Raw genomic sequence first — 16082 nt, forward strand, 5'->3', positions numbered from 1 at the left:
ATCGAATCTTGTTAGCTTTACAGCGACAATTGATGCAGATGTCTACCGAGTTAAAGCAGACGATGAAGCATAACTCTGAAGAATTAAGTAGACGAATAGAACAGAAGTCTGATGAATCTAACAAACAATACGAAGAATTGAAGCAGACGATAGAGCATAACTTCGAAAAATCCAACAAGCAATACGAGGAATTAAGTACACGGATGGAACAGAAGTCGGATGAAACGAAACAATTAATTATCCAGACGATGAGCGATATCACCTCGCAGTTCGAGGAAAAGTTAAAAGGAATATCGGAGGAATGCCAGGGTAATCACAATCACCTGAGACAAGAAATCAGTGATGTAAAAAAGGATTTAGAAGTAACAGAATCTTCTGTTCAACAACAAAAGATACAGGTCATCAATAATGCTAACAACATACGTGCAAATACGCAATTGATAGCTACGTTACAGGAAGAAATTAGAATGCTACAGGTTAAGGACAACACATGCCGTAATAACATGTGTAGTGATCGCATGGAGTTCCCCCACTCACCAGAGATGAACTCGCCTTCGCCGGTGTCTGATGAGGATATTATATTGGAAGAAATATATCCGAAGGGTGCAGATGGGCGAAACATAGATGGTGTAACGACACATCACGTCATGGATAGGAACTATCACCCAATAAGTACACGGAATGATAAAAGGAAGGTAAAATTAAGTGTTAAGATGAGTGAAATTCGAGCTATGAGCAAATTCAGTGGTAAGTGTAACGAGAATGCTACTTCTTTCTTAGAAAAATTCCAGGACGAGTGCAATATTATGTGTATAGATAGATCACAATATATGAAATTAATCCCTCATGTATTACTCCCACCTTGTTCATTATGGTTTAAAGCAGTACGTGATCACATCAGTACATATGAAGAATTCAAAGCGGCACTGATCGCCAATTATGAAAATGACTTTTTGCTTGCGAATAGAGATGCTACCATTAGAAATCAACACTTCAATCCTCGATTGCATAAATCTGTTGTAGAGTTTGTTGTAAATACCTACAACGAATTAAAGGTCGTTAATCCATTGCAATCGGAATCGAGAATAATAGCATCGATTCGAAATTTGCTTCCATTTAAATTACAACAGATCTTATTTTCCACACAGTGTATGAGTTTCAACCATTTATTAATGCTTGTCCAATGCTATGAAACTCAATACCATGCCATGAATCAACAAGCAGGAATGGGTAAAAATAAGAATAATTCAGATCATTTGGTGCCTGTTCGGAATTTAAATATCCGAAGTGTGAATAATACGGAACATAACCTAAGCCGAGTATACTCTAGCAATCAAAATGAGCAAATTAGGCAAAGTTATGTAGGGAATCCGCCTAACCTAATTAATCGTAGCAATCCATATGTTAGAACATATCAAAATAGGTTTAAAAATAGACGAAATGTATGGCGAAATTCCAGGAATACAGCGAACTACGTGGATAGACGTAATGGGAGGACAAGAGATGGCACTTCGCATCAAGATCCAGGTATTGAAGTAATTTCTGTACAGAACAATAATACGGGACATAATCATGATTGTGCTGTGCAATGTACTTTATTAGAACCATACACCAGTATGAATTTAAACTAATTACGGCTGATGTGGTAGGGGTTAAACCCATATCAGCTGTAGATTCTCTTGAACATTTATCTAAAAATTTAAGCGATAATTCTTATGAACATTTATCTTCCAATTTACATGTTCATGTTAATGATGAAAATGATCTTTCACATGACGTCTCTGTAAATAATTATTCGGAAATAGCAATTAATAGATGTCAGTACCAATTTATACCTGTTGTAAATCGTTGTTGGTTCGAAGATGATACTGTCAATGATGGTTTTAATATTGAAGAAAATTTTGTATTTTTAAAATCTTATAGTACAGCTAAAATACCTATTAAAGTCAATGGGTTAAGCACCGAAGCTTTACTTGATACAGGAGCAAATGCCTCTCTATTATCGTATTCATTGTGGAAAGCAATTACTAGTAATTATTCGAATCCTAAATTACAAAAGGCTGAGAACCTTATTATAGTTGATTTTACCGGTAAACATAAAAAGAGGGTAGCTGGAATTACTCGTGTGACAATAACTATTCAATATTTTGAAATATCAATTCCTATTCTGGTAATAAAGGAACTTAACGAGAAATTAATTATGGGTTTAGATTTATTATCTCAATTACGTGTCATGCTTGATTTTAAAAACCAAACGTTGACTATACCGGGTATACCTCAGGAAATCGTTCAGAAACTGCTTCCAAAATTAGATAATCTTGCTTGTCAACATAATGATATTTCTCCTGTAGTGAATAATGTTTCTGTTAGTGCAGAAAATGGTAAATTAAATGATCAACGAATGGAAGACACACAAAATTTGGTGGATTTAAAGGACGATGTATTGTTTTCTGAGCGTGTTAAATCACTCGAAAGCAGCCTTGACTTTACTGATAATACAGTAAAAGCTAACTTTAAGGATATCTTATATAAACATAGAAATGTCTTTTCAGAACGTCCTGGGCGTTGCAAGGATTTTGTTTATTCTTTTAAAGTTAAAACAGACAAACCCATAGTAACCAAGCCCTATATAATTCCATATAGATACAGGGAGAATGTACGTCAGCAAATTACAGATATGTTAAGAGATGGGATCATTAGGCCTTCACGAAGCGTCCACCTTAATCCATTACATGTTGTTCCAAAGAAAAATGGTTCTCTACGTGTGGTATTAGATTTGAGACGCACGAATAGTCACATTGATCTGGAACAAGTGAGGTATCCTCCAGTGGAAGAAATACTAGCTTCTTTACAAGGGAACACTGTATTCGGAAATTTAGATCTAGTGATGGCGTATAATCAGGTCGAATTACATGAAGATTCGAAACCGTACACAGCATTTAGTTTTGAAGGTCACTTATACGAATACAATCGTGTAGTCTTTGGGCTTATCAATGGTAGTGCGGCGTTAGCATCCTGCTTGAACAAAGTTCTAGGTCAAGACTTACGTAGCAACGTGATAACTTATGCTGATGACATCTTAATCATGGGAAAAAATCCACATGAATACTTGAAGTACTTAGATATAGTTTTAGACAGATTGGAAAGTTCGGGCCTTACTATCAATCTACAGAAATCCAAATTTCTGCAGAATTCTATAGAATTTCTTGGGTACCAAATTGATGCCTCTGGTTTACAATTCAGTCAATCTAAAGTACAAGCCATAGAAGATCTGCCTGCTCCAGTAAATGTGAAACAGACACGACAAATATTAGGGCTCTTCAATTGGTTTCGCAAATCCATCCCGCGATTCGCTGAGATAGCCCAGCCTTTATTTATGATTATAAAGAAAGGAGTACCATGGCAATGGGGTCCGATCCAAGAACACAGTTTCAATAAGTTGAAGGAATGCGTGAAGCAAAATATCCATTTGAACCACCCCAGATACGACGTTCCTTTCTATGTTCAGTGTGACGGTTCTCAACTTGGAATTTCTGCAGTACTCTGGCAACCTAACCCAACTATTCAGGAACCGGCTGTTATTTATTGCGCTAGCCGTACTTTAAAGAAAGCTGAAAAGGGATACACCACGACAGAAATCGAACTTTTGGCTGTACGTTTTGCAATACAAAAATTTGCTCCATATCTTAGCGGATGTCATTTCATAGTACTTACCGACCATAATTCATTGCGATACCTTAACAGCGTACAGGGATATAATAACAGATTACTTCGCTGGTCGTTAGATCTTCAAGCTTATGATTTCGAAGTACAACACATTAAAGGGGTAGATAATGGACCCGTAGATACTTTATCACGTCTGTTTCCTGGAGAAGAACAACATATCTTGTCCATCAACGAATTTAAGATCTTACAGGATGAAATAGCTACCATTTCAATAGAAGATTTACGAGAACATCAAATGAAGTATCATGAATATAAACAAATCATGGAACATTTATCTTCATGCGGTGAGGGATGTAATTGTCCCAAACACTGGAATCTCAGATTTAAATTATCTAATGGAATTTTACTTATTAAAGATTTTAAGTTCAAATCTAGGAACAAAATTTGCATTCCACCTACGTTAACAGCACGCATATTAAAGGCCTACCACGACGATTTCGGACATTTTGGGTATGTAAAGGTATGTGCCTTGGTTAATAAATCCTTTTACTGGAAGGGAATGAGAGCTCAAATCAAAAATTATATCAATGACTGCATTGAGTGCATGCGAATTAAACATAATTACCAGGCTATACAAAAACCAATGCTCTCAATAACGCCTGAGAGACCACATTCATTTCTGTCGATCGATTTATATGGACCTCTACCAAGAGCAGCTACTGGAGAAACTTATTTGTTAACCACCATGGATATCTTTTCACGATATGTAGTAGCCTATCCCTTGCGTAGAGCAACTTCCGCTGCTATCGTAAATAAAATTCTGAATGTATATATTCCACATTGTGGCCCTATCGAACATATATTATGCGATAACGGTTCACAATTCAAAAGTGATGTGTTCCTCAAAGCCATGAACAAGGCTAACATTAAAATTCATTTTGTAACTCCGTACCATCCTAGTAGTTCTGTGGTAGAAAATGTACATCGCAATTTTGGTATGTTGTTTCGACACTTTTGTAAAGATAAACATGCCGAATGGATTAAGCATGTCAGCCAAATTACGTACCTTTTGAATCATTCTATATCAGACACTTTAGGTGTGTCTCCTGCTAATGTGCATAATGGTTCTGATTTGGTTTTCCCTGTGGAACAACATTTTGATGTCAAATTAGAAGATTCGACAATTATAGATTCTTCCAGTTTAGTGAATATGGTAAAAATTCGAAGACATAACAAATTTTTGAAACGTAATTCACAAGTAGAGTCTTTGCAAGAAGGAAAATATCGGATCAAGGTCAATGACTTAGTTTTTGTTAAACAACATCCACAAAGTAATATGTTGTTAAAGAAGATTTATAAATTTTGCGACATTTTCTCAGGTCCTTATTTATGTTTTAAGGAAATAAATCCTAAAGTTTTCGAATTGTTGAACGCTAAAACGGGTACGTCAATTGGACTTCGTAATATAGATGAGTTAAAGGTTTGGAAACCTACTCAGTATACAAAGGAAAAATGGATGCATCTAGTGAAAGAGTTAGTTGCGCCTGACATTCTTGCTCAAATAAATAGGAATGAAGAAGACTGAAAGAAAAAAAAATATATAATACCAAAAGGGTGTCTTCTGTTTATGTAAAAATAGACTTATTTTCTTCCTTTTTGGTTATTCAAACGTAGGTTATGTTTAAATTTTGATTTTTGTTCACTTTAATTTTCTTTGATTTTCATTAACCAACGATAAGTTTTCAATGATTTGAATTCTTTCTTATTAACGTGAAGGATTATAATTTAATTCATGATTGATTAAGCACAAAAATTGTTTTCATTATATCAATTTGTGTTGAATCTTTATTGTTAAAAAATAATTATTAACGAAATTAAAGATTTGTTATAAATGTATCTATATATATATATATATATGTATATATGAAATGTAATGAAGATATATACGAGGTGTGATCAAAATATAAAGAACATATGTAATGTAAAAACACTATTGTAAACGGACCAGTGGTTCTTGAAGATAAAAGCCAAACTCGCTTATGACTTTTATATTCAGTCCATTTGTCGGGCGACATTTTTATATAACGAAATACTTTGGATAGATTAATAATTACCTGTACCTTGGGCAGAAAGTGCTCATACATGTGCACTATACTTAATAGAATGTTAATTTCATATTAACAGAAGAAGAATGTTTTTAATATATGTAAATTATTATTATGGGATAGTTGTTGCTATGTACATGTTTATAGATACCTAGTCAGCAAGTTTGTGTGCTTGACAGTTTGAAGGAAAATATATTATAAAGTATATCAACTAATAAACCATTTTAGCAACGTTCCTCGACGTTATCATTCTAATAGAAAAGGTGAGAATAATGGTATATAATTATTAAAGATATTTTTACTTGTCAATGAGTACTACCACTCAAGATTTATACATCTTACTTTATCGAACCAGGTTGACGACTACTCTTAGTGAGTCGTTATACCCTTAGGATACACACTTTAATGAAAGTTACATAATAAAAACACAAGCTAGGCTATGGTCAGTCGTCCTAGAGTCCTAAACCAGTTTCCTATTACTTTAATGAATAATTTATATACCAGGTTTCATCTCCCTAACTTGAAAGAATTGTGAAATACTCAATTCCGCATAGATTTTGACCCCCTCTAGCTTTTCCCTTATTATACGTATTTTAATCACAGTTACATAATAGAAACCTAGGTTATGCCGTGATCCTGGTCTAGAAATTTGCGAATAAACATAATTCAGTTAATATTTATGTGCATAAAAGATGGATGATGTCTTCGTTTAAAACGGAAGCTTTTAAAATCGCTTGGACACGGGTTCGCTTATTTTGAATGAAGAGTTGATATGCCAAGTTTTATCTTTCTAAGTTGAGAGGATCGTTAGATACTAATTTTTTGAATAAATATTAAACACCCTGCTTCCTTTCTTAGGATACATATTTGAAGAAAAAATATCTTAATAGAAACCTAAGGCTGGCATTGGTCAATTAAAGTGCCAAATATAATCAATATTGGTCATGCGGTCTAGGAAGAGTTGAGGGACAAACATGATTACACACATGCATATATTATATATGAGTTCGATTTCCCCTGGGAGGTTGTGGATTGGATCACATGTTAAGATGTAGGTCCACGTCTCATATAGCCTCGCTGCTGAAAGGGATGTTAAAGTTAAACCAAACTTACTAACTCAAATACCGAACAGAGTATTGCATAATGATGCAAATGTTGCTTAGAATTATTGTTAAGTGTTTTAAGTCTATGATTAATATCTCTGTATAATATAGGGCACAAACTAGTAATCAGTTTCACTATTGCGGAAAAAAATGACAATGACACATTTCAGGTTTGAGGCCCTAAGATTATGCAGAGGTTAAGGGAGATGGTCACGTTAATATAGATGATAATGGTGGAAGGAAAAAGGAGAGAGAAAACGAGAGATCCCCGAGAAAACTCACACATACAGTATCCTACTTGCTCACCATAAATCCCACTTCTCGCAGGCTGAAATTGAAACAGAACCCTATGTAAGAGAAGTGAGCGCTCTATCATTGAGTCACCGCGGCCTCTATGAAGGGTATTATTTTAATAATAATCATTATTTTAATTCTAACCATATCATTGAGATCTTTTAAGGGATTATATTGCGACATATCATTGGAGCACATGTTTCAATGATCCTTTGAAATATTGTTTATATATTATACTGGAATTTAAATTTGCAATTCAGGTTTCAAAGTGTTTTGAGGTTTACGTTGATTGCCGGTCGAAGGTTACCATTTTTTTGGTACTTAATGTATTTGGCACAGTTTGTTAAAGTCGAAGCCTAACCACTACTCTAGTTTGTATACCAAGCAAACTTCTCCATCCAAAATCAAACCCAGAATCACACACAGAGAAAACTACATGCGTTAGTCACTTATCTCTAACATGTAGAAGAATATGATATTAATTAACCATGGTAAACAATATGTAGTCGAAAGTTAAGATTCACTCAACCATACTTATCAGTTTTTTCAGAAATATACTACATTTTCTCTTTTTTGTGATAATTTTCAATATAATTTTGAAAAATATCCTGGAAACCTTTCATAAATCATAAATTAAGGCATAAAATATCAGAAGAAATATCACTGATACTGAAAAAATGAATATTTGATCGTTATTATATTTATAATTGTTTATTATTAATTTAATATCAGTTGTATTTCCTGTGTTATGTATCACACCCTTTTAACAACAATAAAAATGGATACTATCATTACATAGTATTTTACTCGCAAATTATAAAATAACTTTCTACGATTTCATTTGAAAAATATTTCAATACTCAGTTAAGACTACTTATTATTTTCATTTGCTTTCATAAGAGAATCTTATATTTAATTTAAGTTCAAGTTGATGCCATTCACAAGCAATATTCATTTTAGTAATTACGTCATCCAACGGCTTTGATTTATCCTCCATGTTGCAAAAAGAAGGCGCGCAAAGCTATTTGTTGAAGCACGGAAAGTGTCACATGGTGCTTTGCATGCGAACGTGATTGGCTGAGGGTATACAGTACGTATGCAACCTGCACTTTCCTCAGTCTGTTCTGTGTAGTTGGAAGGACTTGCGCTTAGTACATTTTTTTTTTCATAATTCCTTGGATAAGTCCACATTGGAATGAATAAAAATAATGGAAAGGAATCTACTGCAGAGGTAAGCCTAGTTAAAAAAGTTTTAGACGTGTTCTGTACATTAAGAAGAAATACGAACAATGTTTTCAAAATGTCTTCGATACGGTAGTTCTGAAAGTTAATGATTGGAAACCAAATCAAAAACCTAATTTGAATGTGTTTGATATGATGAATACTGCCATAATGTTTCGGAAATTTCATTATTTTTCTTTATCGTTTTGATAAATCGGTAAGCTAATTTTGATTTGACTTTTCTTCCCTTCTTTTTCGGTTTTCTCGAGTCGATTTTGCTGCACAGAAGAAAAACTGTTAAAAATATGGTTCCTAGTTTAAGTTCTTGTTAAACTACTTTAGATATATTAATTCAAGGCACATATATGTGAATGTGTTTTCTATTTCTTCCAAAAATATTTAAGATTTGTGGAGTTATAACACAGTATAAAAAGATCTTGTTTTATATTTTCACTTTGACAAATAGTAAGTGAAACAAACTAGCCATTGAAACGTATTAGGTAGAAATTACTTTTGTATCGCGTTTCAAGACTAGTAATTAATATATGAATCTTAAGAAATGCATGGAGGATGTTGTGTCCGAGCTAAAATTAACGGTTTTGTACGTGAACGTGTTAGATTAGTTCAAACTGTGAACACTAGCCAAAACATAATTGAAATAAGAGTGGTCGACATTTTTTTCGTACAGTGTTATGTACACCAAGACAAAATAATTTGTATATACAAGGTAAATGTAAACATCTTCATTAAGGTTTTCCTTACATATGACGAAGCCTTTATCCTTCTTTTGACTGTGCTAAAATCTTCTCTAGGCAATATGCAGTGCCAGTGCTTATAACTAAGCATTGGCTGGAACTTCTTGGTTTCAATTTATTTCAAGCATTTTTATAAGTAGAGAGTAAATATTTGTTTCGGGGACTGAATACACGAAAAAAATTGCATTTTATTTTTTCAATAGTATGGAATGTAACAACTAGCAATTGTCAGGTAATGTGTAAAAGTCAGCTATTTTATATTTTCTGCCCCACCCAACGAATAATAAGATGGCGGCCGTTGTTATATCATATGTACCATCACGCAATAGACACGTCATTCCTCAGCTATGGGCGATGCTGTAACATTTAAAGCAAAAATAAACATACTAAAAGTGAGTTACCTTTATATTTTGGCAATTTTAAATGTTATATCACTTCTGTTCTTCCCATCCATTGTGATAGATAATAATGATGTTTTGAATGAAAAAAAAAACTACCTATGAACTTTTCTCACTAATTGTTCTGAAAAATGAAATATATAACTCTCCGAACGCCGAAATAGGGGTACATGATCCCAGGTTCTGTTGAGAGATTTTAATATTAGTATATGGAAATGATTACTCTATAAAACATAAAATATTTGTTGTCTATATTCAATAGTTTCGTGAAATATATCTCTACAAGCTGTATGAGCATTATGTGTTCGACGTAATTTAAATAGGAGTTCAAATAAGTATTTAGCTTTCCCAAGTAGGATATTATTAACGTATGAGTACATTGGGCCTAAAACTAATAAATAAATGTCAAATGAGACACTGGAATTCTTGCTAGGAAGAAGTTCTCAGGTTGGATGTCGAACCGAAGACGAAGCCCAGACTTATACACTACTTATCAAGTTAAACGTAATAGATTAATAACACAGAAGAACTAAGTTATAACTTCATAGGGCATAACTGTTACCAGAAGAATTAGAAAACACACTTATAGACACTCACCTTAAGTAAAAATATTTAAAATTTTTGAGCTTAAGTTTAAACTAGGAAAAAACTTCTCAATAGTTTTTGATTCATATAAAACTTTGTATGCGCTGCCTAGAAGATAATGCTATTTTTTTCTGCTAGAGCTTGAAAAATTTCACTATGTACCAGGTATAATTCCAAATTACGGAAAAGCTTCACAATGTCATTTCTTACATGTAGTATTTCGTTCTTTATTTTGTTTTTTTCCTGTTTGGTCCTTAGTTTTTGTATATGAAATTGTTTTATTTCTTATATATTTTTAAATTTGTATGAACCACATCCACATTATTTACATTTGTAGAACTTCCTGTTATTCAATAACTATTATCTTAAACTTGTGCTTGTGGGCCCTTGTAGCGTAGTTGCTAAGGATTTCATTTTTGGTACGAGTGGTTTCAGTTCCAATTCCCGGTGGGGATATTCGGTCAAAAAAGAGTAAAAGCGTTTTCAGGCCAATCATCCTGAGTGAGATTTTCCTGTGGTTTCCTCATTCTGATTAGGAAAATGCTAGAACGGTACCTAACACAATGGCCCCAGACCACTTCCATTCTTCCCCATGCCTTTCTTCCTCCCCAATTCCCCGGATAGTGTGATCACCGAGGGATGTTATTTCTCATACATGTCGGGTTAACATGGCCATAGAAACTGAAAGCCCAGAAATATGTCCTAGTGCTAATTCTAATCTTCCGCTTAACCGCACTTTGAAAAAAAAGTAAATTCCACGAGTTCAAACAGGTGTTAGATTGGTTGGTTTGAGTTTAGAGTTCTTTTCTAGTACCAAGTCTGTATGAGACATGAACCTACAGTTTAAGCTGGAATCTGAATCACCGTAATCCACTCAAATTTCAAAGCTTTCCTACTGGGAATAGAACCCGAAACTTCGTGCACTAAAGTCACGTATGCTAGCTACTAATCCAGCAAGGAGAGCCACATCATTATTATTATTATTATTATTATTATTATTATTATTATCATTATTATTATTATTATTATTATTATTATTATTATTATTATTATTATTATTAATGCTATTTTTATTTTTTTATCTCCAATTGATCGGGAAAAGCGAACATGATCAAATATCACTGTGATAGTACTATATACGAAGTAATCTTCAGTTGATGGGACTTAGCCTTGAGAATCGCAGAAGTCCTGTGTTTCAATCAATGTTAGTTTCCACCACCAATAACTTTATATAGTATAGGTTCGTGTTGACTCAGTAGTAAGGCGTAAATTTGTGGTTGGACGGATCCCTTGCTCGACCCTCCGAGTTTTTGTTCGAGGGTTTTCTCGGAGTTTTTTCGGTTCCTCACACATGTTCATCTAAAAATTCCTTCGTAGTCACTAAGTTTAATTAATTATCTGCCTCCTTTAGCCTAAAATACACATTCGAGGTGCACAAAGCTAGAAATTTCATTTCGTTTATCTTGTTCTCAGTGGTGGTTCTAGAAGTAAAAACTGGGTGTGGGGCATCCAGACCCCAGACTATGATAGATATAACATGAGTTTACTATGTACTTTTAAAAACATATAAATATTAGCTGAAATTATTTTTGTTACTCAAAAACTGGGAGCTATGCCTCCGGCCCCAGGCTAGAACCGCCGCTGCTTTTTCTTTCCTTTTCCCTTCCATTATTTTAGTTTAACGTCTCTCGAATATGCTCCGTTGGTAACGGAGACAATGATAATGAACAAAATGGTGGGATGAAGGAGACAGTAGAACTCCGATAATACCTTCATACACGCTCTTTGCCCATCACAAAGCTAACTTTGACGAGAGGTGGGATCGAACCAGAACCCCCACGCAACAGAGTTGAGCACTCTACCACTCACCCTCTTCATTTCTGAACAGTGTATATAGCAGAAACAGTATATCTTGCTAACATTTGTGGCAGTGTTGTTCAATGTATCTCACCGACACCAATGATGAAATAATAATCATCATCATAGGTATTCCGCCCTTATTAGCAGGCCACTTGGTCGCAGCTGAGAAGCTTCCATGCTTCACGGTCCTCCACTAACCTCTTCATCTTCACGTATGATCTTTCTGTTTTTGATGATGAAATAAATAATGTAGTTATTATACTCATTGTATAGGATCTAACCTCCGAATGACACGTCCCATGCTGATGAACCTAGCTTCTAAGATAATTCGATTATCCAAACTACCATACGTATGGTGCATGGTTGTTTATTGATAGAGCCTGCACTTCTGTTGCTAGAGTTTATAATTTGATCCGTGCCATGAGAGTTTGAAGTAAACAAAATCCTAAGCTCCCTTTTTCTTCGAATTCTTCCCACAGATTCTTTCATAATCATTCAATTTTATGAATAATCCGTCTCCTTTAGACCAAAATATAACCTTTGGTTTCTAAATTACAGTTTCCACTTAATTTGATACAATCAGTTTTACTGGTTGCTTGATATTCAGCGTCTCTTCTCAGCACCGACTATTTCTAAGACGTGGAACAATAATTTAATTTGGATTTCGAACCATTATAGTGCGTTCTTATTTCAAGGCTTCCACCCAGAATCGAACCCGGAACTTCGAGCAGCAAAGCCTCGCACTAGCAACCTAGACCAGCTGTGAGAGCATTTCGTATATGTAGCTTCATGAAAAGGTACGAAATATGACGTAAATATTTCAAACGTACCATTGAATCTGGAACTTGCCAATATTAGGAGTTTTGCAGATTACATAAACTATATTCGTTTAAAGACGCCTTATTGATGCTGCTCTCTAAGTGAAGAATTGGGCGTGAAATATTGCTATGCCACATTTTGCTCGAAATTTAAAAAAAATACGTTCCACGTATACGCCCCTTAGGCTACAGGAAACAGGTGATTGATGAAAGTGAATGACTGAAAAAATGGTAGAATAAGAATGTGGGAGGGAATGGGGAAACGCCGAAGAAACATAAGCACCATTCTTCCTTCCAATCCTATGATGGAAAGGAAAGAAGAAAATGCTTATTTGGAATTCTGGATCAACATGGCGTACAGCAGCATATTGTGGTGACAGAAGCCATGTAAATAAAAAGAGAACGACTACACAAGTGTCTTTGTAGAAGATATGAGAACAAGCACAATGTTCATTAAATTAACTAACATTTCTTTGTTGATCAGCGTCGACATAAATAGAATGTTGAAAACATTTGGTCATAAGAGAATACATGTCAGTTGATATTAGAATTCACTTTCGAGACTACTGTTATACTTCATTTTATTTCAATTTGACACCATTCTGATAAAATGGTTCTTCCAGTCGACGGATCTCTCTTCTCATTCTATTTCCAGTTTATTTAATATTCTCCTATGAAGATATTGTTCATGCTAATCTTAAGACGTATAACAAACAATAACTAAAATCTATTCAAAGTCACAACCATATACAATAATTAGTGCTACACTTTCGGCATTTTAAAAAAAAAGTGTCCAATAAAGATAATGATAAATTGACGAAACAATAATACAACTCATTATTTGTGTCATATATAGTTGTTTCTTTGACTAGATTTGTTTCTCATTTGAGAACTTTTTAAAGTACTATGTCGGAGTTATTCAACAATATTTTAACCAACTATCATTGGCAAATGTGCTTTCACTCTATCGTTTTAGTACAGAGGAATGTGTACTAAGGAAGGAACGCTTAACTTTAAAATAAGAAACAAGTTCGTTTTACATTACAAAGTGAAACCTTGGCGGACAAACAGACTATAGGTATTAAATATTGAAAACCGAAAGCGAAAAATTTATTTCTTCCGGTTTCAGTAGAGAAATACATTCAGAAATGGAACCAAATCTTGGGACTCGGGATCCATATAAAAATATCATTTCCCAGTATCTTTAACCAATTTTGTTTTATAAGTATTCTATTTTGAAACCGGCAGTATTTAAATTTACCACTTTTGTCATTGTTTCTTTGTTGAAATTTACCACTACTTTTGACCACCGAGACTATATGCGACGTGGACCTACAGTTTAAGATTCAGCCCAAATGTATTCAATTCTCTGCCACCAGAAATCAAATCTGAATCCCCCTGGACGAAAGACGTGCGTGCTAGCCACTAGACTAGCAAGAAAGGCCATATTCAGGTTTATTAGAAGATTAAATTCAGAAATTAAACTTATACTTGAGACATGGGAAGTACATAAAAATTCTCGTTATCTTTTACAGTTTTGCTGTTATATCTGACGTCAGGCTAAATGACGAACAAGAAGAGTCGTCTCACGTAACTTCTCAAATTTAAGTAAGCGTTGTTTCGATCAACACTATTATTGATCTTCTTCATTGTTAAATTGAATAACAACAACCATGTTCTCCCTGCGGGAGCTCATGTGGTTCGGATTCCACGTTAATCAGTAGGTCCTATCTCATATAGCCTTGCTGCTGAAAGAGAAGTTAAACTGAAAATCAATCAATCAACCAATCAATCAACAACCATGTTCTTCTAGGTGTGCATCGCTGTATTTTAATATCGATGGGTTGCCAATGATTTCTTGTAATTTTACTTAAAATCTTGTAGTGGGCAATCTCAATATAAAATTGCGGCAATATAAGATTTTATAATATTTTGTTTCGAAAATGCTGCAAAATTGGTGGGAATAACTGCTACTTCCTTATTCTGTTATTTGAATATTTCGGCCGTTATTGCTGGTCTAGTAGTTAGTACATGCCTCTTTGATACACGTAGACCTCGGTTCGAATTCCGGTGAGACAACACTGAACCCATTACGATAGTTGGGATTTCATCTTAAACTTTACATCCACGTTTCGTATAGTCCCTTTGCTGAAGAGGGACGCTGAACTTCAACAAAGAATACTTGCAGTAATACATATTCCGTTGTAGAAATACTTATCTGCAATTTGGTGTAAGAAAAAATCTTGGTCAACGAACTGTTGTGAGGCTAAATACTTTTCGAGACAACAACAACAACAACAACAACAACAATAATAATAATAATAATAATAATAATAATAATAATAATAATAATAATAATAATTGTGACTTAACAAAATCTATTTTTAGGAACAGAACCATAGAAAACTTAACAGCGTTATTTAAATGATGTAACTTTAAACCGAAGCGTGGCCAACGAAAGGATAGTCCCCAGCCCTTATGTCATATTTTCTTGTTACGTGATCATACTAATCCTAGGGTTTATAAGGAAAATTCGTCTATACAGTTACAGGCATAATGGTTTACTCAGTTGTTTTTTTTACAAAAGAAAGCAATAAATTTTACTTAGGTACTTATTTCATATGTGTAATATAACTTGGAATATAATATTTTTCGTATAGTATTCTAGTATTAATGTATAATTTTAATACGTAGAAATGTATAATGATATGTAGAAATGTATAATTTTAAATGTAGAATTTTGATATTAATCTTACTGCTCTGCTGCTTAAAACAGAAGAATCATAAGCATCCACTGATTTATATATTTTTAAATAATAAACTTATTTAGTAATTTTATGTGTGTAATAGAACTTTAACATGTTTCCAGTATAGTGGAACGGATATTGTCATTGTCAAAATTTCAGTCTCGTATATCCGGTTAGTGCACGTACTTTTGACGCTGAGACCCGGTTTCGATTCCCAGTGGGAGTTCAGATGATTCAGATCTCACGCAAAATTATAGGTCTATGTCTTGTATGACTTTGGGGCTGAAAGGGACACTAAACTGTAAATCAATCAACTAAGATTAGTATTAGGCGGGCACACATTAACGATGAGTGTAAGGGTACATCATATTCTAAAGAATGCGTAAGGTCCAGCTGACCGAACATCTTCACAGATGTAGATTAAAACTATGGGGGCTACTTTTTTGAAAATTTTACAAGTAAAATATGTTAACTGATAAAAGGAAGACTAATGTATAGCAAACATATCTATGTAGGGGGCCAACATCTAA

At 34.1% G+C, this 16082-nt stretch overlaps 1 protein-coding gene across 6 annotated transcripts in view; it reads left to right on the forward strand.

Moving 5' to 3' along the window:
- The first annotated feature begins 8283 nt into the window (after window positions 1-8283).
- LOC145688249 (uncharacterized) overlaps window positions 8284-16082 on the forward strand; it is a 277974-nt gene continuing 270175 nt past the window's right edge. For all 6 annotated transcript variants that reach the window (XM_081762192.1, XM_081762195.1, XM_081762194.1 and 3 more), the window contains exon 1: window positions 8284-8399. In XM_081762192.1, coding sequence (XP_081618318.1) covers window positions 8364-8399 — 36 coding nt within the window. In that variant the 5' untranslated portion in view covers window positions 8284-8363. The remainder of the gene's footprint in view (window positions 8400-16082) is intronic.

Source organism: Thermobia domestica, chromosome 6 (genome assembly GCF_964235325.1).
Source record: "Thermobia domestica chromosome 6, izTheDome1.hap1.1, whole genome shotgun sequence".
Classification (NCBI taxonomy): domain Eukaryota; kingdom Metazoa; phylum Arthropoda; class Insecta; order Zygentoma; family Lepismatidae; genus Thermobia; species Thermobia domestica.